The sequence below is a fragment of the Lithobates pipiens genome, unplaced genomic scaffold (assembly GCF_037356315.1).
Source record: "Lithobates pipiens isolate NorthernLeopardFrog02 unplaced genomic scaffold, aLitPip1_a1.2 Scaffold_30, whole genome shotgun sequence".
Taxonomy (NCBI): Eukaryota; Metazoa; Chordata; class Amphibia; order Anura; family Ranidae; genus Lithobates; species Lithobates pipiens.
This window is the reverse complement of record NW_027507791.1, coordinates 36,025,477-36,051,922: the sequence shown is the minus strand read 5'-3', so window position 1 is coordinate 36,051,922 and position 26,446 is coordinate 36,025,477. Positions and strand designations below refer to the sequence as shown.

Sequence of the window (26,446 nt, the reverse complement as noted above, 5' to 3'; positions counted from 1 at the left end):
CCTTTGTGATTTGAAAGGGGTGTCATTCACCAAGTCGTTTGTTATAGTCCAATACTGGCATGGTTGCCACCATCAAGGGTGGTATGTGCACACCTCATGTGTTTTTGTGCCTTTTGTATATATTAGTGTGTTTCATTACATCGCCAGATATTGCCATATATTGGTTACCATGTTTGCACATTATTTTTGTGTCATAACAGTATTGATACATGGCCCGTCTTTTGTATTTTGATAATTCGACATCTTCATCAGCTTAGTGTAGCTACATCTGACTTTTTTCTCTTATACATTTCATTTGCAATTTATACTGGTCACCTGTGTTTGATCCTCGGCACTTCAGTGTGGGGACCCTCCATTTAACAGCTTTGAGGACGCCTCCGGTGTCATCCTATGATGATATATGGCACTGTGTATGGGAATTGTGGCCGTCTTCCAGATACAATATATCAATTGGTTCCAGGCTTGTTTGCCTGGAGACTTGACAATGTTCTTATACCGGAACAGCCCCCTACCTGTGCACAGTGCACCTATTCATTTTCACACAAATATTCTCCTTCTTTTTGATCTGCAGCTTTAGATAGAAAGGGGTGGCATCCAACAATTCAGTTTATCGTAGCTTAATATCTACGTGGATGGTTACTATCATTATTTCCGGCGGTATGGCTACTCAAATACAATTACCGGTTCCTCTCATTTTTCACATTTAGTAATTTGCAGGTTTATAGGGTTACATTTATACATGTTGAGGTCCAGGTTAGCTATACTTACACCAATACTTACTTACACTATTTTCATCTCTTACCCACTTAATCCTACATTTGTGCACATTCAACATTTCTTTTCACTTCAATCATTTTTAGGATTCAGAATCACTTTTATTCACCCCTTTTTGTAGGAACGCCTGGTGACTAATTGAATTGGATTCCACTCAGCTGAGAACTCACTAATCAATCACAGAATCAATTATCTGATCACATGGGGTATTACAAACAGTGTTTATTCAATTTGTATTCCCCTGATTGTTAACTGTGTGTAGTGCAAAACGCGTCAACTTTCTTGTTCTGCTGTGACATGCAATTTTGGATTTTTTTTTTTTTTTTAAATAAAAGGCTTTTTTTTAGAGTGCGGCTGTCCATGACCAGTGTAGACTAAAATGATCCTCTCCAATCTGCTGTTACCCATTATACCCCTCAACACCCCCTTCCAACTTTTTACCTAAATGACGACACCACACCTTTGGAGTATAATGGCCATAACAGCCTTTATTACACAATAACCAATAAATTACTCCAACCAAAATATATATATAAATATCTATATACAACAAATTAACATTAAACATATAATAACATGACCCCAGTCTGGTGATCTCTGACGGTGACCCAACATAATCCCCAAAATAACCAATTCACTGCGGTACCCATTTTAACATAACCAGGCCTCCAGCTGTGACCACTCAGACAACTTCCGTCAGTGAAAACACACCAGTATTCCATCCACCGTTCAGGAATACACCGGAGGGGCCCATACCACCAATGAGCCCCCCACACCTTTTAGATCACCACTGATTTACCATCTAAGACCACCAGACGAACGGCCTTTTCTCCCTCCGATCCATTCCGCTGTTATGACGACCACGGAACCTGAAAAGGAATAACAGACAAACAGAACACGACCAACAACCATCAAGCCAAACAATAGGGAGGGCGGGTGGGAAAACTGCCTCCTCCGTTGATCTTTTCCTCTCACTGTCCCCGTTCCTGGCTCCGCCCCTCTTTTGTATTGCTCCGCCCCCTCAGCTCCGTTCACACTTGCTGACACACCCCTCTCTCTTCACTCTCTCACCTTAACCCCTTCTATGCTCTTAGTCACCCCTGTCATGCCAGCCCCTCCTTTACCCCCTTCCAGGCTTCCAATCTGGGGCTTCTCTGAACCACGTTTCATTCATCTCCATTATGTTTTACAAGGCCGAGTGCTTCCGGCTCATACTTGATTCCATGCATGAATGGACGTTTGTGTGATGGACTTGTGTACGCACGATCGGAAAGTCCAGCAACAAAAATTTGTTGGCGGAAAATTTGAGAACCTGCTAGCCAACATTTGTTGGTGGAAAGTCCGACAACAAATGTTTGATGGAGCATACACAAGGTCCGACTTTCTGCCAACAAGGTCACATCCAACATTTGTTGTCGGAAATTCTGATTGTGTGTATGTGACATAAGAGTGAACAGAGAGGTGATCTGTGTTGGGATCTTGGTACCTTTCCTTGTGGAAATTGTTCTCATTGTCCTTTTATGGATAAAAAGAGAGTTGTGACTCTGCCCAATGGAGAGAAGTTTGAATTGCAGTACTTTGCCAATTGTAATAGAAAAAGTGTCGTTTATTATCTTGTGATTGTGGTGCTTTTTACATTGGCAATGACAAAGCAAGTATTGTAGTGATGTATATACAAACAGGTCACAGCATGTGGTAGGTGATCTATACCTTGTAGTTGGTCACGGTTTGGCCTGCAGCTTCCTGTTTGTGGTATACTTACCTCCTTGCTGCAGTAATTCTGCTAGATCTATGAGTCTACTCACATGTGCTACTGACTTCTGTGTTCACCTATGGGCATCCTCTGCTCTTCTGTGGATTTATATTGCTTTCTATTCTATCACTTCCTGGCTTTCCTCCCAGTCTGCTTCCCTATATAAGACATTTTTAGTGCCGCTCGAGTTGCCCGAGCAGCTTCCTAGTTTCTCTGTGCTCCTGGTTTGCTTGTATTGCGTGCGTTCTGTGTCTGACTACCCGTGTACCGGCCCTGGCTTTGTTTACCATTTTCACTTGCGGGCCTCCCGCCCTGACTTCAGCTCATTTTCCAGATCCTCTTCTATCTCCTACCATCTCCAAAAAGAGTTTCCACATCTCAGGGAATGAGCATACAATGCCGCATCCCAGATACTACCAGAACAACAAAAGGAGGATTACCTTCCAATATTAACTTTACCCTCCAATATTAACTGCTTGCTGACCACTCTACGGCACTTTACTACTACAGGGAAGCCGAGCTGTGCAGGATCACGTGTGTGTGTGTATGTGTGTATGTGTATATGTATGTGTGTGTGTATGTGTGTATATATATATATATATATATATATATATATATATATATATATATATATGCGCAAGTGCATACTACCGGAGGCTGGTTAGAAAACACAGCACAGTTAGAAAACACATTTTAGGAATACATTTAACTCTTTTATTACCCCTGATGTTTAACCCCTTTCCTGCTAGTGTCATTAGTTTAGTGACAGTGCATATTTTGAGCACTGATCACTGTATTAGTGTCACTGGTCCAGAGAAAGTGACAAACGTGTCAATTAGTGTCCAATTTGTCTACCGCAATATCACAGTCCTTATAACCCCCTTTCTGCCAGTTTTCAGTGATTCCCGGGCTTACCTGGGCAATCGGTAGCTCCAGGAAAAAATCCGGTGCTGATGGGAGCTGGTCACAGAAATTAGCGAAGGAAAGTTGGCTTCCATTCAGCTCTATGACCTAGGAGGACCAGAGCATGATGTCATCCCTGGTCCCAGCCACATGTAAACAAGGCCATTTTTCTAACCACTGCCCACCCGGCCGCTGCATATGAACAGCCGGGTGGGCGCTCTCTCCTTCTGAATGGACGTTCAGAAACATCCCTCAGATGCAGGGGGTTCCTGCACGCGTGCATTCCTGCACGCGTGCGTTCCTGCACAGCGGCGCAATCCTGATGCGCTTGTGTCACCCAGAGATGACGCATCTCAGATAGTCAGGAGAGCTCTGTTATTGGCCCTCCTGATCACATGACAGCCGTGTCCAATCACAGCCGTCATGTGATGTAAACAGAGAGCTGGTTGCAAGGCGATCGGGTCTCCTCTCCTTACACAGAAGTTGTTGGTGAGGAGAGCGGATCTCTGCAGCCGGCTGGTGATCAGTGAGTATGAGCTGTTTTTTACAGATTTTTACTCACTGATCACCAGTCTAGTGTCCCCACAATGTAAAACACACATGTCCCCAAAACACATGTCTCCACATAGTAATGATCCCCAAAACACATGTCCCCCACGTATATAACAGTAAAATCACATGTCCCAATGATCATTTGCACACATCTGTACCAATTATTATACACTTATGGGATTTTTTTTTACCAAAAACATGTAGCAGAATACATTTTGGCTTACATTTATAACATAATTTAAAATAGAAAGAAGAAAATATAGTTTTTTTTCCAAATTTCCGCGCTTTTTTCACTTGTATCACAAAAAATAAAGAACAGAGTCGCGAATAAATACCTCCAAAAGAAAATTATTTTTGTGCGAACAAAATGATAAAACTTTCATTTGGGTACAGAGTAGCATGACTGCGCAATTGTCATTGAAAATGCGAGAGCGCTGAAAGCTGAAAATTGGTCTGGGAAGGAAGGGGGTGAAAGTGCCCGGTATTGATGTGGTTAAAGCAAAAGACCAACATTCATTTTTTTTTTTTGATCTTTTGCTTTTCAGGCTGGGTTCACAACTCCATGTGGAGCAGCTGACAGCAGGGGTCCAGTGCCTCCCTGTTCTACACTTCGAGGACGAATTGGGGCCAACTTTTTGCCTGAATTTGGTCCTGAAATGGAACCAAAGAAGCAGAGGACTCCTGTGCAAGCTGCTGCAGAGCCGCCACTGAGATATGATTTTTTAAAAGTTAACCAAGATGTAGATACAAAGTCATATTAAAAGCAACGATCACCACAAGTGCATCATCCCAATATACATAGAATGTGATGTTACAAATCACGTAATGCAGTATTAGAATTCACAAGGGGAATATTAGCAATTAAAGGTTATAGAAAGTCCAGATATTAAAGGAGTGTAGAAATACAAGAAGCACTCCAGGGATGGATATTCTAGCAGAGCATTGAAATGGTTAATGTGAAAAAAGAACAAGTTGGCGAGGGCAGGGAACCTAAGAGGAAGACCATATTCAGACCGGTCCCAAACCTACCTTATTACATTACAAGAGAGTATCGCCTACAGTGGCAGTAAGGTGTCCTTACCGGGTTCCCTGGAAGAGTTCAGTAAAGGTGGCAGCGGGGGGGAGGGGAGACCCCCTTCCCCTGCCTGTAGAAGTAATCCAGCGACTCTATAGCCACTTGGATTACTTTAACAATGTACAAAATTGTTGGCTAGAAAAAACGACATTGCAGATGCAACAATGACCAAGATATCATCCTTCCCATCCAAGGATGTACAGGTATGTCCTATGGGCAGGGAATGGTTAATTCTACTCACCATTTATTCCCAGGAAATGTGATTATTTTCATTCTTGTTATTTTTCAGTTAGTTTTTGTGGGGTGCAATTATGTGAGCAAAGATTTATATATATATAAAGGAGAAGCAGCAGTGATAAACGGATCTCTACGTCACTCTATGTCACTCTGCACTCTACTCTCTCCTCCTATCCGCATGCTCCTTGTCAGCACATTAACAGATTGGCTTCTTCTGCAGGAGAATAATACCAGGTCAGATTAACCACTTCAGCCCCGGAAGGATTAATCCCCTTAATGACCAAGTCATTTTTTTGATACAGCACTGCATCATTTTAACTGACAATTGCGCGGTCATGCAATGCTTTATACAAACAAAATTGACATCCTATTTTTCCCACAAATAGAGCTTTCTTTATGTGGTATTTGATCACCTCTGTGGTTTTTATTTTTTGTGCTATAAACAAAGCGACAATTTTGAAAAAAAAAAGACAATTTTTATTACTTTATGCTATAATACATATAGGAAAAAAATATTCATCAGTTTAGGCCAATATATATTATTCTACATATTTTTCGTAAAAAAATAAATAAAAAAAAATCACAATAGGCGTATATTAATTGGTTTGCGCAAAAATTATCGCATTTACAAAATAGGGGATAGATTTAGGGACTTCTTTTATTGTTTTTACTAGTGATGGCGGTGATCTGCAATTTGTAGAGGGACTGCAACATTGCGGTGGACAAATCTGACCCCAGATGACACTTTTTGGGAACCGGTGACATTATTACATTGATCAGTGCTATAAGAATGGAGTAATCAATTGTAAAAATGACACTGACAGGGAAGGGGTTAACGCTAGGAGGCAATCAAGGGCTTAACTGTGTTCCCTGGGTGTGTTCTAACTGTGTGGAGGATGGGCTGGCAGGGACATGACAGAGATCGCTGTTTCTGATGCCAGGGAACAGAAGATCTGTCATGTCATCTGTCAGAATGGGGAACCTCCTTGTTTTACAAAGACAGATCCCCATTCTGCCTCTGTGCTAGGAGATTGCGGGTGGCCAGTGGACATGGAGTCTACCAACCCGCGGGCACGCTCTGGCAGCTTGCAATGAGTGCCCTCCTGCTATCATGACTGCGTGCGCCGCCATACAGCTACAATGATTTGTGCAGGAGAGCCGACCTGCCGCCGTATAATGACAGTGGCTGGTCAGCAAAAGGTTAAAATACTTCTTCCATATAAAATACATTTAATAATATAGTAATGATGACAGAGTTGTATTCATTCGCATCCTTTATCTCTGCATGGATTGGGAACAAGCAGTTTATCTGTCTCTGGAGTTTAGTTTTGGATTTATTGTTATAAAAAATAAAGTTCCATAAAGATTTCCGTCTGCAGCAGGAAATGAATCCTCAGACATATTACATCCGAGGGATCTGGACAACATGGTAACCATTAGTGACAATGTATCTCTGTGTCTAGGTGTTCCCTGACATGACTGCGATTCAGATATAGAAGAACGAAGACCGAGCAAAGAGATGGCGGAGAGATTGTCAAAATCCTTCAGAAGATTGTTTAAGAAAAAGAAAGAGAAAGAGAAAGAATGGAGCTCCGGTAATCACTTTTTGTCTTTTTATTTCTCTGATCAGTTGTATAGAAATATGACAAATTATATGGAACATCAAATACTGAATACTTCTACTAATCCATTTAATGTGTTGATATTTGATGAAAGGTCATCTATATTTTCTAATTGCTATGTATCGGCTTTTTCCAATCGGGGTGTGTTCAGGTTTCAGGAGGTGCCTTGGCAAAATGGCAAAAAATTATATACAAGCCAGCGGGTGTTTCAAGTCTAATGATCAGTGTTGCTGGCTATAGTCGGTGGCTCTGATCATGCAGGAAAAACCCAACAGGCTGATTGTACACAAGTCAATTGATAGACCAGCTCACCCATACATGGATCAATATTCAGACAGTTCTTGCTGAACAGCATTGTGATCCATATATGGCCGGCTTAGCCATAAAATGTGATATTTACCATACAATCCTTATTTCCAATAAGAAAAGAAAAAGCACTCACATTGCCTCATCCGTGAATATTGGAGAAATAATAAAAAAAAGGGGTTTCAAAGAAAACCTGTGGTCGGACTTTAAAGGCACAAGAAACACTGGGAGTACAAAAAATATTTAGCATTTATTGAAAAATACATAAAGTATAAAGACCAAAGACATGAAAGAAATAATTTAAAAAAATCACATATACAGGTAAGAGTCGATACATGATGTGAGCCCTAATGCATCTACATGTTTCGTTGTACACTTCTTCAGGACACATTTGATGTTCACTCTCTCCCAGAGAATTTTTGTGATACCACCAGGGGTCAAGTCCTGGGGAAAAAGTGTGGGAACTCCCACCCAAGATCCACTCCCCCACCAAAAAAGATAAAAAATTATACGCTCATATTCACGAACACTTCAAAAGTGTTATTTTTCATCCAATTTTTGTATAGTGTGTATGAAGCTTAACTGTTAGTACATAAAAAAAAAACAATCCTCAATAAACATAAATACGGTAATTCTCTGAATAATCAGCATTCATTCAATTGTGCTTCCATGCAAATGTTGGGGAATGTTATTTTGTATATAGAGTGTTTATGTGGTGAGTTTACACTTTTCATTGAACAGAGTTTGGATAACACAGGGTTAAACGGAAAGGTCATAAATGAACTGCACATTATCTGGACAGAATGCTTGGGGAGATAGTGATGTGCTCCTGCTTAGGAGATGTATGTTAGCTTGGGGGGCTGCAAACTCTACAGGGGCTCCAACACACACTCGCTGCTATTCCAACCCTTCACATATTTCCACATAAACTTCCCTCCTGGCATTAAACTTTGCCAGGTATTGTGCTCAGCTTACCACCCCAAACTGATGTTCCTCCCTCAGTTTACCTCTCTCCCTGCATGCCCTGTGAGTAGAATAGCTGTGCTCCTCCTTTGGGTTCTCTCATCATATGGCACTGAAGATAGAGGAGGGGGGATTCAGCGGGACACACAGAGCAAGTATGCTGAGTGCTTTACGTTTAACTCTGTTACCGACCTTGGCGTGTTCTCTATGATTCTTGTCTGCTTGCGACCTTGACCTTTTGCATGTCTCCGACCATCCCTGTCTACCTGTGACCCTGAACCTTTGGCGTGTACTCTGTTGTTCCTGTCTGCTAGTTGCCCTAACCTCTGCCATATCCCCTTACTATCCTTGTTCCAGCCTGCTGCTTCCTTCTCCTGTAGTCTACTGTGAGCGTGAGCTGTGAGACCCTAGGGGTCATGACCAGGAGCCAGACTGCAGCGAAGTCCATCCTCACCCCTGGAGGCTCTGGCGAACACCCGCTGGCTCTTAGACTCCGCGCCCTGGGGCATCTATGCTCCAGCTCCCATTGGGATGTGTTAGTGATCCTGTAGACCTGTGTCCTGAATCTCCCTGGGTACAATCCACAGCAGTCAGTCCTAAGGTCCACTACCCTACGGAGTGCATCTGTCACCTGGTCTCAGGTGACCTGACACCATCCTTCAGAGTGTGTCCAGAACTTTGCAAGACATGCAAGGAAAAAACAGGAAGTGGGAGGCGCTGACCTGAGTGTAGTATTAAAATGATGACTTTAATAGGATACGATTAAAAACACTTACAAGATGATAGAAGATGCATGCTCATCAAAGTAAAGCACATTCCTGGCATTCTACATGGCTCTGTGTGTCCCGCCGTGGTTCCGGATAGCTGGAAAGGATTGAGCAGCTGGCTGGAATGGATCACAGTGTTTCTCCAGGAGCAAAAGAACCAATCAGCTCCACAGAGACTGGCATAGACCGTGGAACAGGAAGTGATGTCACCGGTGTCTGATTGGACCTAGGCAGGGCTGGAATCTTGTCAATCAGGTCTGTAGTGATGAAAGGCTGTGCGCTCGGAGCTGACTTCTCCTTCTATTGGCCATTACTAGTAAAAATAAAGGTCCATAAATCTATCCCATAGTCTGTAGACACTATAACTTTTGCTCAAACCATTGAGTGAGTGAGTATATGTAGTAGAATACACATTGGTCGAAACCGATGAAAAAATGAGATTTTTTTCATTTTAATTTTTCAGTACGTTTTTATTGAGTTTTTTTCAGAAAAGAATATACAAAGTTTACAGTAAATATGGTGTAACACAAAGGAAGATAACAGATCACAATAATTCCTCCTTCTCCAAGCCTTTTGTAGGCACTTATCATTGGTATATGTTGATGGAATTCCTGTCCAAATGTTTGGAACAATGGTCACTATCTTTTTATGGTGTGAAGATGAATCTCCCCCCTTCCAACACCCCAACTGGGGTCACCCTGTGTCTTGGGAGGGGAAATTCTGTGTTCCTTATTATCTCAAAGTTGCTAAATACAGATACTCATTATTGTACAGTGGTTTATCTATCTTAGTGAGGAGTGTGAGTTGTTTGGAACATGAAGGTGAAGAGTTTTGAGAACCTTTCAATGTGTTATAAACAAAGATTGAAAGAAAAAGAAATTACCAACGTAAAATAAAATAAACACAACGTATAGTTACACAGTATTTCGTGTCATTTGATTATATGCAAGTCGTGAATATTATACAAAGCTTTTTGTTTGATACCAGTCAGTCCACGGTTTCCATTGTTTATGTTCTGATTGTAATTTGCCCTGTGATGATGTGAACATTATTTCATTATTTCATGAGGCATACGTGTTGGTTGTTGTTGTTATTTCTTTGATTTTGGGTATTTCTTGGTCTTTCTCAATGTCTCTAGTGCTTAGTAAAATGTGGGTTGTTATTACCCTGGCATCTTTTGGTATTGAATTAATGCCCAAGGATAGAATAGCCAAACCTGGGGTTTTGGAGATTTGCATCTCCAATATTTGTGCCATCAGGTTAAATGCTTTGCCCCATAGTATACAAATGTGTGGACACTCCCACATTATATGATATAGGGTGCCTACGGAACCACATCTCCTCCAGCATAATGAGGAGGTTCGGTTATCATATTTGGATATTCTAAATGGGGTTAGATACCAGCGTAATATTTTTGGAGGTAATTCCTAAAGGTTTATACTTTTGGTGGCAGAGTAGGTTGATTGAAGTGTGTATCACCATTCTTCTGGGGTGTATGAGGCTCCCATTTCCCGTGACCATGCCTCTATATCACTTTCTCTAGCCGATGCATCAACTATTCAATCCCATTGTGGAGAGCTAACTTATTTCTTATGCAACAACCAGAAACCAAACAAATTATTGAGGACAATTTAAAATAATTTTTCTCTACAAACGACTCCTCTGTACAAAACCAATGTACATTATGGAATGCCCATAAGACATATATGAGGGGTATTTTTATAAAACTAGGGGCCAGGGCAAAGAGGCAGAGGCAAAAAAAAAGTTACGGGTAATTACAGACACAATTTTTAAACTAGAATCCACAAACAAAAAACAATTATCACCCTCATTATCCAACAGACTTATTCAGTTGAGGTTTGACCTTAGACTCCTCTTATTAGAGTTGTTTGAAAAAAACACCAAAAGACTAAAAATCACCCATTATGTTTATGGCAATAGAGCGGGGAAACTTTTACCAAATAAACTCAAAGGCCAAACACAAAATGCATCATCCACAGGATATAGCGGATGCATTTAGCCATTACTATGGCACCCTTTATAACCTAAAACATTATGCAAACACAAATCAATCCAATACTAATATTCTTAAAACAAATATCCATCCCAACATTATCCCCACAACAAATAGAATCTCTAAATTTACCATTCACTGTAGAATTAATCCATAAAACCATAGAATCACTTCCTACCAACAAGTCTCCAGCCCCAGATGGATTCATAGGGGAATATTATCAAACCAATAAACTTCTACTATCACCTTTTTTATGCAAACGAATAAATGCCGCCACTGGCTCTTCCTCCTTTCCTCCAGAAATGCTTAATGCTCTAATAGTGACTCTACCAAAGTCAGGGAAAGAGCCGAATACCCCTGCCAATTCCCGACCTATATTGCTGCTAAATACCAACTTAAAACTATATGCCAAACTTTTAGCCAACCGTCTAATAGATATTCTGCCCCTTTTGATACACCAGGACCAGACTGGATTCACCAGGGGATGTCAGACATTCGATGCCACTAGGAGGTTGGTAAACATCATACACTTCGCTATACGATGTGGGGCAGAAAAGAACCTAAGGTCTGTTTCTCCAGCGTGATAACACCACCACACATCATATAAATCCTCTTTGTAAAGGGTTTCTTGAAGAGATGTAATAGAACAACTTTTTTTTAATGTGTCTATGGTTGGTTAATAAATATACAAAGCCGTGCGTAGGTTACCAATCCCAGTGGCTGCCTCCCCAAAGCCAGATGCTCCCCTAAAGGAGCTCCAGATATAAATAGAAAACGTAAAAAGTGGGGTTGGTGGCGCTACCATTAAACGTGGGTTAGTTGTTTTCTCCAGTCATACTGGGATCTTTTTTTGCATGCAAGAAACACCTACATATAGTATAAATAGGGGTGCCAACAAAATATATTTGTGTGTGTTTGTGTAACCAACTCCACCTTTCATGTTTTCTATTTGTGTCTATGGTTGGGTCTGGTATGCTATTAAAGTCCCCACAGATCACCAGAATGCATTTTCTCTGAGTATTATCTTTTTTTATAAGTTTGTGAAAAAAGTGTATCTGGTGCGTATTTGGAGCATATAAACTTACTATGGTGTATGTTACCGAGTTGATGTCGCACACCAAGATCAGGTAACGGCCTTGAGGATCTTTGAGTTCTGTATGCAGAACAAACACTACAGTGTCTCGTATCGCAGTCATCACTCCTTTTACTTTAGAATCTGCATTGATGGTAAAAGATAGATAACATATCAACTTTATGTGAATCATAATGTGACCCTTGTGGGGAAATGCCTCCAGTTGGGTCCAGTGGGTAATGCTTGTGTGCAGCTAACTGCTGCTCAATTGCCTTAGGGGGTACGTTCAAGCCTATCGGCTATTCCAGGTCTCCACATATGGACACATAGTAACTCCTGTGTGATGATTGTGATTAGTTATGCAATTTGGCATTTTTTTTTTTTTTTGCATAACTGTTTTCCAGTCAGGAATTGAAGCACGCCTGTTATAGTGGTGTCGTTGTCATCGCTGCGATCCGGAAGGATTTTCCAATCTTTCAGTAAGGAGATACCCTTTTCCAGAAAGTCCACAGTGTATGAATGATCTTGTTTAGTGATGGTCATTTTGGTCGGGTAGCCCCATCTGTAGGGTATGTTGTGATTACTGAGCCCTTTGAAATTGTATTCAGATTTCTTCTTTTTTGCAGAGTGTGCTGGAACAGGTCTGCATAAAATTGCAGGTTTTGGTATCGGGATGGGATTGCATCCTGTTTGCGCATCATTTGCATTAATTTCTCTTTTACGTGAAAAAAGTGCAGGCGTAGAATCACATCTTTGGGAACCTTATCAGGGAGATAAGTTGGTTTAGGTAAGCGGTGTATTCTCTCTATGGTGATTTCCATATCAGAAAGATCAGGAAAAAGGAATGCAAATAAATCAGTCACATAAGATTGCAGGTCTGAAGGTTGTAGAGATTCAGGGATGCCCCTTATTTTTAGGTTATTCCTTCTAGACCTATCTTCAATATCCACTAATTTGTTTTTAATCCATGCTGATTCCCCCTCTTGGTCCTCATTACCATCCACTAGTTCATTTATGGTAGAAGCAAGCTCCCCCATCTTGCCTTCACTTTGATCTACCCGGGTCTCCACTGCTCTCAATTCCCCGCTCAATTCTGTGCATACAGTTCATCATGTCTAATTAGAGTGCTCCTTAATAAGGCAAGCATGTCTTTAAGGACAGTGTCCATCACAGGTTGATTCAGAGTGAGAAATGAAGTGATTGAATTGGGCAGTTCTCTGGTGTCATCCCCTGGCTGCATCCAGCACCATCCAGTCTTAATTTAGCTTTGGCCGGCCCCCCTGACAGTGAGGAGAAAGGGAGGGATTGGTGGCTGCTAGGAAAGTCAGTATATTGAGGCGATGTGGCCATAGCATGTGTCTTATGCTTATGTCTAGGAGCCGGGGTGGACGAGGGTTCAGCCCCATTTTGCCTACCTCCATGCTGTGGCTGTATGAAAAAGCCCAGCCGTTGTGTCTTGGATGCTCCTTTTCTTTTGTTGGCCATGTTCCCCAGAGGTGCCCGGAATGGATCGCCAGCTAGAATGGACAAAACAGATTGTGTTTAAGCCAGTTTCAGCCGCTGTGTCCCCAAGGTTACTGGAGCTCCAGCGTTACACTGCCATCCGGCTTCACTGCAGGCCACACCCCATTTTATTTTTTTATTGGAAAGGTTTTATAGCAGAAAGTAAAAAATAATGTTTTTTTTAAAAAAAACTGTAGGTTTTTTTGTTTCTAGCACAAATAATAAAAAAATGCAGAGGTGATCTAATGCCACCAAAAGAAAGCTCTACTTGTGGTTAAAAAAAAGGACGCACATTTTATTTGCATGACCCCGCAATTGTCAGTTAAAGCGATGCAGTGCCGTATCACAAAAAATAGCCTGGTTATGAATTGGGGTAAACCTTCTGGGGCTGAAGTGGTTAATGTTGGGGCACACAAATCCCTGTCCTCCTGATGAGATCCCGGGGAATGCTGAGTACTTGAATTCTCATGAGGAGATGACTCCGCACAGTGCAGGATTGTCTTCTCAGGAGATTCAGGCATACCTTGGGATCTCACCAGACAGACAGTGAAATCATCCTCACCTAGGTGATGTGGAAGTTAACTAGGGATGAGGAAAACATTTATAAAGTGTATATAAGCACTAAGGGCAATTTCACACTGGGGCATTGGGGGTAAAGTGCCGCTATTTTTAACCCCCACTAGCGGCTGAAAAAGGGTTAAAAGCACCCACAAAGCGCTGCTTTGATGTTTCGGTGGTGCTGCCCATTGATTTCATTGGGCAGGGATGCTTTAGGAGTGGTGTATACACCGTTCTTAAAGCACCTCAAAGATGCTGCTAGCAGGACTTTTTTTAGTGTCCTCCCAGTGCACCGCTCCAGCCCTCCGCCTTTCACACTGGAGTGACAGGAGAGGCACTTTGTGAAAGTAGCCTAACAATGAATTTATCTTATTTGCACTCATTTCCTCTCTTAAATATACCATTGAAAGTTTTCTTTTATATCTGTTCAATTTGTGCAAAAAACGTGTTGATCCTGCCAGAAATCTTCCTGTGTACTTTAAGCCTTTGCTGCACTCTTATGTTATGGAGAAGAGGAGGGGGAGGTGTTCTGTAAACCTAAAACATTTCCTATCCTAGGGTGACAATGTTGCCTCTGCTGGTATCAGAAGGCCAGGGAGAGTCCTTTAGCACACATTGCAGAGTAACAAGGATAATGGTGCTGGAGGAGGGGGACATGAAGGAGACAAAGCTAAGGGGGACTGAAGTGCCTCTTTAAAGTGGTAGTAAAGTCCACTTTTTGTTTTATGTTTATAGTTAAGCTTATAATAAGACTTAAAGTGGTTGTAAACCCTTACAAACCACTTTGACCTACAGGTAAGCCTAGATTAAGGCTTACCTGTAGGTCCAAGAAACATCTCCTAAACCTTTAGGAGATATTTGCCGAAAGACAGGCATTGCTGTCTATGGTGCATGCGCTGTAGACAGCGGCGCACCGAGCGTGCCGCTGTCAACGGCGATATGCCGTGAGTGGCGGCTCCCGTGCGCATGCGCGAGAGTGACGTCATCTCGGCTTCGCCAAATGACAGCGGCGGAGCAGCGAGACCCGCCAAGAAGATGGACGCTCAGAACTACAGGGGACAGCGGTGACTTTGCTGGCTCCTGTGTCAGGTAAGTGACACATAATGGACTACTATGCGATGCGATGCATAGTAGTCCATTATGCTTTACCTTTGCAGGGAATCAAAGAGGAAGTAAACTCATCAGTAGGTACACTAAACATCTCCTAAATGTGCACCTTTTAGGAGATATTTACTTTAGTAGCAGACGGTGATGTCACCCGGGCATGCACACTGTGCTCTGAATGGATGGTGCCATCCATTCAGTGCTCTGGACCATGACTCCCATCTACATGCACAAGTCTCCACACTTGGCCAATCAAACACCTGAATCCTGTGAACTGGAAAGGAAGACTGGATGAAAATGGAAGCCCTGGCAGTGGTGACAGCACATGCTGGAAGGCTTTATTTTAAGGTAAGTCTGTCATAATTGTGAAGGGGTGAGCTCGGCAGCGGGTGTGTGTGACCCCCTGGATGGGTTCACTACACAAAAATTAGACACAGTAAACCGAGAAAGTGAAAAAACAAAGGTGCGGTTTATTTACACTATTTACAATGGTCCAAAAAGAAACATGAAAATAAATCCTTGCCGACATGGCCACTTACAACACACAGGTTTCCCTGGCTATCAGCTGGGTGCAGCCCTGTGCTGTCCCCGGCACCTATCTCCCTGCTAAAGAGGCTTGCAACACAGGCGTTGTCTCACCACAGACAGGTATCACACCCCCAGTCTAAACAGGCACAAAACTGGTTCCAGGATGGAGCAACTCCCTTTGCATGCTGTGAGTTTTTGTAGAGACCTTAATGAGCCAACTTAAAGCAGAGCTCTACCCTAAAGTGGAACTTCCGCTCATCGGATTCGTCCCCCCTCCGGTGTCATGATTGCCACCTTTCAGGGGGAGGGGGGACAGGATATCTGTCTTTGACAGGTATCCTTTCCCACTTCCGGGAGTCAGGCCGCGGCCGTGATGCCACAGCGTGGCTCCCTCCTCCTCCTCCCCAGGCCGCCAGTCTAATAGGAGAGAAGAGCGGGGCCTCACGCATGCGCAGTAGGGTTCCCGGCGTGAAGCTGAAAGGCTACACTGCCGGGTTCCCTCCCCTGCAATGGCGGCGGCAGCACCCGACAGCTGATGGAAACATCAGCTGTGGTGCCGACATCGAGGGACTGCAGGACATGAAAGTGTAAATTTATTAAAAGCCAGTAGCTGCAGTATGTGTAGCTGCTGGCTTTTATTTTTTTTTCCTGAAACACCACTTTAACCACTTGCCAACCGCCGCACGCCGATGTACGTCCTATTTTTGAAGAGGGATATCTCGGTAACGGCAGCAGCTGCTGCCACAACCGAGATATCAATCTCTTCAGGCGGCGGTCGGCTGTACGATAACATTGGTCTCCCCGGCGGATTCGCCACAAGATCACCGCTATCGGCGGCGGGAGAGATGCCACCCCCCCTCCCGCCGCCCTCCTGCACCTTCCTCCGCTTACCGGAGCCGTCGGTAGCGGCGGAGGCGATCGGGTCCTCTTCCTAGCTGGGTATAGAGACCAGTGAGGCTAAGATGGCCCCCACTCGTCTCTATACCATAGGAGGGCGGAAGTGACGTCAAAACGTCACTTCCGCCCATACCTCTTAAAGGTATTTTTTTTTAAATGTCAGATTTTTTTTTTTTTGCATTTTAGCCCAAATATGAGATCTGAGGTCTTTTTGACCCCAGATCTCATATTTAAGAGGACCTGTCATGCTTTTTTCTATTACAAGGGATGTTTAAATTCCTTGTAATAAGAATAAAAGTGATACATTTTTTTTTTAAAAACAGTGTAAAAATAAATAAAATCAATTAAAATAAATAAGAAAAAAAACAAAGTTTTTTAAAAACACCCCGTCACGACGAGCTTGCGCACAGAAGCGAGCGCATACGTGAGTAGCGCCCGCATATGAAAGCGGTGGTCAAACCACACATGTAAGGTATTGCCGCGATCGGTAGAGCGAGAGCAATAATTCTAGCCCTAGACCTCTTCTGTAATGCAAAAAATGCAACCTGTAGAATTTTTTTAATCTAAGTCGCTTATGGAGATTTTTGAGGCTAAAAGTTTGACGCCATTCCACGAGTGGGTGCAATTTTGAAGCGTGACATGTTGGGTATCAATTTACTCGGCGTACCATTATCTTTCACAATATAAAAAAAAAATTGGGCTAATTTTACTGTTGTCTTATTTTTTATTCAAAAAAGTTAATTTTTTCCAAAAAAAGTGCGCTTGTAAGACCGCTGCGCAAATACAGTGTGAAAAAAAGTATTTCGATGACCGCCATTTTATTCTCTAGGGTGTTAGAAAAAAAACAATATAAAATGTTTGGGGTTCTAAGTAATTTTCTAGCAAAAAAAACTGTTTTAAACATGTAAACACCAAGTCTGAAAAAGAGGCCTGGTCCATAAGTGGTTAAAGAGGAAGTAAACCCTGATGGGTTTACTTCCTCTTTCATTCCCTGCAAAGGTAAAGCATAATGGACTACTATGCATCGCATAGTAGCCCATTATGTGCTGTAATTCGTCGGAGCCTCGATGACGTCACTCCCGCTCATGCACGCGGGAGCCGCCACTCGCGGCATATTGCCGCTAACTGCAGCGCGCTCACTGCGCCTGCACGCCGCTCTCTACGGCGCATGTGCCGTAGACAGCGATGCCTGTCTTTCAGCAAATATCTCCTAAACCGTGTAGGTTTAGGAGATATTTCTTGGACCTACAGGTAAGCCTTAATCTAGGCTTACCTGTAGTTCAAAGTTGGTTGTAAGGGTTTACAACCACTTTAATTGAGCTGGGCTCATTACCTTAACCCCTGCAGGACTCTCAGCACTTCCCCCTAGTGGTATAAATTGGCACAGAGCCTGAATCTGGGACACTCATATTTGCCATCCTGGATGCCACCAGGCGATTTTACCTGCCTGCTGTCACATAATGTACTAGTATGCATTATGACATTATCCTGTAGGAGCCCATTTTTTGTGGTTTACTACCAGTTTAGGACCTAATTAACCAGTCAGAGCATGGGAATAAAGATGAGGGAGAACATTGAAAGTCATTGTTAGGACTACAAGTGCTGTATCCTGTAGAGCAGACATGACCAGATATGTATGGATCTGCACAGAGCACACCGGGCTCAGCACTAAATAAAAGTAAATGTGGTTTATTAGGGAAACACGACAAGTGATCACAACAATAAGTACACCGAGTACAAAACCCAGTGAATCTAATCGATGAAAGTGATTACAACTAAGCAAAGCTGTCTACATTTAATCTGTCCATAGATGGTTTTAAATTTGTCTGGTTCAGCAGGAACTGGCAGGCTGGTTATATTGAAGTCAATTTATTGATCAACTTCAGTACAACCAGCTTGTTGGGTTTTCTTGCCCAATCATGGCTATAGCCACGTGCTGTGATCATTGTATTCTGCATGTGGGAAAGGCTGCCTGTGTTCCCCACCAGCACAACACAATAGCACTGTGGGATGGATTCCCCCATCTACACTGACTATGTTGATGGAGGAATTTAGCAATTTTCTTTCATGCAACTTGTGGTATGGCCTGCCAAGCTAACTAAGCTATGTACAGATGGCAGGATGAATTGGGCAGAGAAGTAACAGGAACAGGATTACAGATTATAAGAAACAGAGCTCATGGGGCACAGAGGCAAAGTACTGAGGCACTGTAGAATACTAGCAGAGAAGCTAAATATCCTCCCAGCAACCAGCACCAGGTAGAGGTGAATGGCTTAATCTGTTGGTTACAAAGATACACCCACCGGTGGGCACCAGTATAGCACCCTTCAGTCCATCGGAGTATCCGAGTACCTGTCACAGTCCATCTTAGTACCTTAGTACCTGTCACAGTCCATCCTAGTACCCGAGTACCTGTCCCAGTCCATCAGAGTACCTGAGTACCTGTCCCAGTCCATCAGAGTACTGACTGGAGAGTTGAAAGGGACACATTGACAGAAGGCAGACACTGACTGATGTGGAGACAGGTATGGTAATAAGAAGGGGGACAGCCAAAAGCCGCCGAGAAGGGCTGAAGGTGGCCGAAAGCCGCCGAGTGTCAGGGCTGGCTTAGCCCTTCCTCCTCTGGGCTGGCCGCTCAGCTGTCTGCTAATTGCCAGCTCTCTTCTCTTTCCACAGTTACCAGCTGTTCCCGATGATGCTCGTCTGACCTGCCTATTTAAAGCCTTCCTGCTCACTTTTTCATTTGCCTTCACATTGGTCACATCACAAGGAACCATCTCCTGCTGTTTGTTTCAAGACTGGTTTGCTGACATCCCACCTGGCTTCTTATCCTGCTTGCGGTTGCTCTCGTTGGATCCCTGACTTCTGGCCTGGCTGATTACCCGATCTGGTTACTGAACTTTGGACTGGCTGACTACCCGATCTGGCTACTGGACTCTGTTTCCTGGTTTCTGATAGTACGCGAAGGCCATGAATTCAGAAGATACAATCGATCCACTTGTTGTTAATATTTTTTCCAGATTGGATGAGCAAGATCACCGCATGGATCAGTTTGCCTTGGCGTTCCAAACGCTCCTGAATCGCATGGCATGGCCGTCCCTGCAGCTGCGCCAGTCTCGAGTATTATCTCTATAAGAGGTATGTCTGTTCTGCTCCGCTTCCCCAGTGATTTGGGGGCGATCCAGTTAAATGCAGAGGGTTTCTCAATCAGGTTGAGATATACTTCAAAATGCTGCCCCAGGCGTTTCCCACGGACAAAAGCAAAGTAGGTTTTTCGTGATATCTTTGCTTTTTGAGAGCGCCTTGGCCTGGGCTAACCCTCTATAGGAGACGCAAAAACCTGTTGTCTTGAGTTAGGCCGCGTACACACGGGCGGACTGTTTGCCCAACCCTGTCCGCTGAACAGTGTTTGGGCGGACAGTCCGCTCGTGTGTGGGCTTTCAGCGGACAGTTTCAGCGGACAGTTGGACGGACAAAGTCTTTCGGAAATTCCGAAAAACTGTCCGCTGAAACTGTGTTTGAGCGAACAGTCCGCCCGTGTGTGGGCCTGTCCGCTGTACTTTCGAAATGAGCGGACTGTTCCCGCTCGGAAAGTCCGCCCATTTCGAGCGCGTGTACAGGTAGGCGGGGCCCGCGAAGGAGACGTCGCGGGCTCCGCCGCCTGGAATGGGCTTAAAGGGGAACCCCAACGCCGAAAAAAATTGGCGTGGGGGTTCCCCCAAAGTCCACACCAGACCCTTGTCCGAGCACGCTACCCGGCCGGCCAGGAAAGGGGGGCGAGCGAGCGCGCCCCCCCTCCTGAGCCGTACCAGGCCGCGTGCCCTCAACATGGGGGGTGCCTTGGGGAAGGGGGGGCCGCGCGGCCCCCCCACCCCAAAGCACCTTGTCCCCATGTTGATGAGGACAAGGGCCTCTTCCCGACAACCCTGGCCGTTGGTTGTCGGGGTCTGCGGGCGGGGGGCTTATCGGAATCCGGGAGCCCCCTTTAAGAAGGGGGCCCCCGGATACCGGCCCCCCACCCTATGTGAATGAGTATGGGGTACAATGTACCCCTACCCATTCACCTGTGAAATAAAGTACAAAAAAAAACACAACACATGGAAAAAGTATTTTATTGCACAGCTCCGGGGGTCTTCCGTCTTCGGGGGTCTTCTCGCCGGACTCCTCCGCTATGTGTGTGTAGCTCTTTTGCTAGCGGAGGAGTCCGGCTTTCTTCCTCCCCGCCGCCGGCCTCTTCTCCCGACTTCGGGGGTCTTGTCCCCCTCTTCGGTTCTTCTGCCGGGCCACCGCGCCTTCTTGTAGCTCTTTTACAGGCGGTGGCCCGGTCTTCTGTCGCCGCTGTCGTCGCCGCCGTCGCCGCCGCCTTCCGTTCTTGTTCTTGTTCTTGTTCTTCTTCTTCTTCTCCTGGAGATGTTGACTCGACGAGCTCTCCAACCGGAATGCCAGGGACACGCTCCGCTGCCACTTATATAGTGACAATGGGGCGGTGTCACATGGTATATGTCACATGGGTTGGTCACATGGGTTGATGTCACATGGGGACTATGACATCGTAAGGGGGCGGGGTCACCATGTGACCAACCCATGTGACATATACCATGTGACCCCGCCCCATTGTCACTATATAAGTGACCGCACAGCGCGGCTCTGGCATTCCGGCCGGAGAGCTCGTCGAGTCAACATCTCCAGGAGAAGAAGAAGAACAAGAAGAAGAACAAGAACGGAAGGCGGCGGCGGCGGCGACGACAGTGGCGACAGAAGACCGGGCCACCGCCTGTAAAAGAGCTACAAGAAGGCGCGGTGGCCCGGCAGAAGAACCGAAGAGGGGGACAAGACCCCCGAAGTCGGGAGAAGAGGCCGGCGGCGGGGAGGAAGAAAGCCGGACTCCTCCGCTAGCAAAAGAGCTACACACACATAGCGGAGGAGTCCGGCGAGAAGACCCCCGAAGACGGAAGACCCCCGGAGCTGTGCAATAAAATACTTTTTCCATGTGTTGTGTTTTTTTTTGTACTTTATTTCACAGGTGAATGGGTAGGGGTACATTGTACCCCATACTCATTCACATAGGGTGGGGGGCCGGTATCCGGGGGCCCCCTTCTTAAAGGGGGCTCTCGGATTCCGATAAGCCCCCCGCCCGCAGACCCCGACAACCAACAGCCAGGGTTGTCGGGAAGAGGCCCTTGTCCTCATCAACATGGGGACAAGGTGCTTTGGGGTGGGGGGGCCGCGCGGCCCCCCCTTCCCCAAGGCACCCCCCCATGTTGAGGGCACGCGGCCTGGTACGGCTCAGGAGGGGGGGCGCGCTCGCTCGTCCCCCTTTCCTGGCCGGCCGGGTAGCGTGCTTGGACAAGGGTCTGGTGTGGACTTTGGGGGAACCCCCACGCCGATTTTTTTCGGCGTTGGGGTTCCCCTTTAAGCCCATTCCAGGCGGCGGAGCCCGCGACGTCTCCTTCGCGGGCCCCGCCTACCTGTACACGCGCTCGAAATGGGCGGATTTGCCTCCTCCTTACGTGGGCGAGTCCGTTCATTTCAAAAGTTGAGCCAACTGTTTGGCAAACAGTTCGCTGAAACAGTCCGCTCGTGTGTGGGCAAGTCCGCTCATGCAAATTTTGAGCGGACTGTTTGACAAACTGTTTGACGAACAAGGTTGGGCGAACAGTCCGCGCGTGTGTACGCGGCCTTACCCTCAGTTTGTGGCCTCCTTTAAAAGGGTTTTTGACGTTCCCGCACGCTCTGCTTCTGCTGCCAAGTGCCTCATGTCCATCAAACAGAGTATGAGAAACGTTGCTGACTACGCCATTGAATTCTGTACTCTGGCAGCAGAGGTTGCTTGGAACAATGAGGCCCTCGTGGCTGCTTTTTCTCATGGTCTCTCGGATTCCATCAAGGATGAGATAGCAGCCCGAGATATATCCACTGAGCTGGAGAGCTTGATCTCGTTTGCCATCCTCATTGACTCCATACTCAGAGAAAGACTTTCTCTTAAGGAGCGCTTGCGGAAGCCTCCTGTACGTTTGCCTCCAAGCTTTGTAGTCCCACCCATGCCTCTCTCACCTCCCATGCCTCCTGGTACCGAGTTGGTCAGTGAAGATGAACCCATGCACCTGGGCTTCACGTGTCTCTCTGCGGATGAGAGAGCCTTTGGGAGGAGGGAGAGATTGTGCCTTTATTGTGGCCAAACAGGTCACTTTTTGAAGTCTTGTCCTACCCGTCCAGGGAACGCCCGAACCTTGAGGTCCTGTCATGGACAGAGTTTAGGTGGCGTTGTTTCATTCCCAGTTATCCAGAAGGATAAGCCCCTGGTTTTGGTCACCCTTTCTTGGGCTGAGTCGTCCATCGAGATACAGGCTCTAATTGACTCTGGGGCTGCAGGCCTGTTCATCGATGCTGCATTTGTTTCGCAGCACTCAATTCTGCTGCAGCTGCATGACACTCCACTTGCCATTGAGGCTCTTGACGGGAGACCTTTACAGCCTGTCCATGTGACTCATGAGACGGTTCCGTTGTCCATGGCCGTAGGGGCTCTTCACCATGAGATAATCCAATTCCAAGTTATTTCCTCACCCAGATTTCCGCTGTTTATTGGTTATCCTTGGTTACAGAGGCACAACCCCTCTTTTGATTGGCTCCGTGCTGAGGTTCTCTCTTGGTCACCACAATGCAGTGAGACATGATTCCTGAAGGTATCCAAGGTCCTGTGCACCGCTTCACTCCCCTCCTTTCCGAAGGAGTACCGTGGTTTTGGTGATGTCTTTGATAAAGTTCAAGCTGGTAGTTTGCCTCCACCCATGGAAGGCCATGGAGGAGTATGTTGCTGACGCACTTTCTCGAGGTTTCATTCACAAGTCCTCGTCTCCTGCTGGTGCTGGTTTCTTCTTTGTGAAAAAGAAGAGCGGTGAACTGAGACCTTGTATAGATTATAGGGGGTCAATCGTGTCACGATTAAGAATGCCTACCCGATTCCATTGATTATGGAGTTATTTGAACGCCTCAAGGGAGCAACGGTTTTCACAAAGCTTGACCTGAGAGGGGCATACAATCTAGTGCACATTAAGGAGGGCGACGAGTGGAAAACTGCGTTTAATACCAGAACAGGCCATTATGAATACCTGGTAATGCCTTTTGGCCTTTGTAACGCCCGGCAGTTTTCCAGGAATTTATTAACAATGTCCTCTGAGATTTGTTGCAGTTGTGTGTGGTGGTTTATCTCGATGATATCCTCATATTTTCCAAGTCTCTGGAGAGCCACCACACAGATGTCTGTCGTGTACTTCAGAAACAATCTCTATTGTAAACTGGAGAAGTGCGAGTTCCATCATGAACAGGTTACATTCCTGGGCTATGTCATTTCCACTGCTGGTTTTTTGATGGACCCAGAGAAACTGTCGGCAGTCCTACAGTGGCCTCGACCCGTGGGTTTAGGTCCTCTGCAGCGTTTCCTGGGCTTTGCCAACTACTATCGGAAGTTTATTCGTAACTTCTCGTCTCTGGTCAAGCTCTGACTGATATGACCAGAAAGGACGGTAACCCACAGAGTTGGTCTTCGGAGTCCATTAAAGCCTTTGAGACTCTCAAGGCTGCCTTTGTTTCTGCTCCTGTGTTGGCACATCCTGATCCTACGTTGCCTTTTATCCTAGAAGTTGATGCTTCTGAGACGGGAGTTGGCGCCCTTCTGTCTCAACGTCCTAACTCTGAGAGCACTATGCATCCGTGTGGCTACTTTTCCAAGAAATTATCACCTGCTGAGTGCAATTTATGAGATTGGTGACAGAGAGCTGTTGGCGATCATTTTAGCCCTGAAAGAATGGAGACATCTCCTTGAAGGTACCACTGTGCCTATTCTTGTTCTTACTGACCATAAGAATCTTACATTCTTATCTTAGGCTAAGCGACTCTCTCCCAGAAGGGCACGAAGGGCTCTTTTCTTGTCGAACTTTAATTACATTGTCTTATTCTTACCCGGTACTAAGAATGTAAGGGCTGATGCCTTGTCACGCAATTTTCCTCCACTTCCAAGTCGGAGTCGATTCCGGTTCCTATGATTCCTCCTGATTGTATCTTAGCTATGGTTCGCACCAGTCTTACTTCTCCTTTGGGTGACAAAATTCTTGCTGCTCAGGTCCATGCTCCTCCTGATAAACCTTGTGACCGCTGCTTTGTCCCAGAGAGTCTCCATACTGCAGTGCTCCAGACTTGCCATTCTCCCAAGGCAGCTGACCATCCTGGGAAGAATCAACTCATTTGGATCATCTTCCAACAATTCTGGTGGCCTAGTCTACGGGCTGATGTTACTGCCTTCGTAGCTGCCTTTCCCGTGTGTGCTCAGAGTAAGACTCCATGACACCTTCCAGTGGGCCTCCTACAACCCATACCTAATGGAGAGAGGCCCTGGACTCACCTGTCTATGGATTTCATTGTGGAATTGCCCAACTCCCAAGGCAACACTGTTATCATTATGGTGGTTGACCGGTTCTCAAAGATGTGTCATTGTATTCCACTTAAGAAGTTGCCCACCTCTAAGGAACTGGCTTCCATTTTTGCTCGGGAGATCTTTCGCTTACATGGGCTACCCAAGGGGATTGTCTCGGATAGGGGCAGTCAGTTTGTCTCCCGGTTCTGGCGAGCCTTTTGTGCACAGTTGGGAATCCAGCTTGCGTTCTCTTCTGCGTATCACCCGCAGTCTAATGGGACCACAGAACGAGCCAATCAGTCCTTGGAGCAATTCCTATGTTGCTATATTTCTGACCATCATAACAACTGGTCTGACCTAATATCTTGGACAGAGTTTGCTCACCACAGTGCCTTGAATTCTGCCTCCCGATTGTCTCCATTTATTGCGAATTATGGTTTCCAACCTTCCATATTGCCTGACTCGTTTGTTCCGCAGAGTATTCCTGCGGTAGAGGAGCATCTCTGTGGTCTTCGTTCCACTTGGGTACAAGTCCAGGAGGCTTTGCGTCATGCTAATGATAGGTACAGACTCCATGCTGACCGCAGATGCCTGCCTGCGCCTTCCTACCAGGTTGGGGACAGGGTCTGGCTGTCATCTCACAACCTCCGGCTTCGTGTTCCCTCACTGAAGTTTGCACCTCGGTTTATTGGGCCTTTCCGAATCCTACGCAGGATTAACCCAGTAGCTTACGCGTTGGACCTTCCTTCTAGTATGCCTCTGGGTGCATACAGTACCTGGTGCATTGGAAAGGGTACGGTCCGGAGGAACGCTCCTGGGTTTCATCCTCTGACATACATGCCCCTGTTCTCCTCCGCGAGTTCCATAGATGATTTCCCCTCAAGCCCGGTGGCTCTCCGAGGGAGAAGGGTCATTGGGGGGGGGGGGGGGTACTGTCAGGGCTGGCTTAGCCCTTCCTCCTCTGGGCTGGCCGCTCAGCTGTCGGCTAATTGCCAGCTCTCTTCTCTTTCCACAGTTACCAGCTGTTCCTGATGATGCTCGTCTGACCTGCCTATTTAAAGCCTTCCTGCTCACTTTTTCATTTGCCTTTGCATTGGTCACATCGCAGGGAACCATCTCCTGCTGTTTGTTTCAAGACTGGCTTGCTGACATCCCACCTGGCTTCTTATCCTGCTTGCGGTTGCTTTCCTTGGATCCCTGACTTCCGGCCTGGCTGACTACCCGATCTGGCTACTGGACTCTGGCTATGCTTGACTAAGCTTTTTTCTATTTACCTTTTATTTTTATTAATAAACAAGTGTGATTTGATTGTACTTCTGTCTCAGTCTGCTTCATGGTTTCTGACACCGAGAGCTGCCGAGAAGGGCTGAAGGCGGGCAAAAGCCGTCAAGAACAGCCGAAGGCAGCT

The 26,446-nt window shown here is 45.5% G+C and overlaps 2 protein-coding genes across 2 annotated transcripts in view; both read left to right on the top strand.

Annotated features, from left to right (window-relative positions):
- Positions 1-26,446, top strand: part of LOC143942631 (NACHT, LRR and PYD domains-containing protein 12-like) — a 1,996,551-nt gene that overhangs the window by 995,383 nt on the left and 974,722 nt on the right. The gene's annotated exons all lie outside the window — the stretch shown is intronic.
- LOC143943387 (NACHT, LRR and PYD domains-containing protein 3-like) overlaps positions 15,731-26,446 on the top strand; it is a 218,393-nt gene continuing 207,677 nt past the window's right edge. Inside the window, exon 1 of the mRNA XM_077465121.1 lies at positions 15,731-15,851. Within this exon, the coding sequence (XP_077321247.1) occupies positions 15,731-15,851 (121 nt within the window). The remainder of the gene's footprint in view (positions 15,852-26,446) is intronic.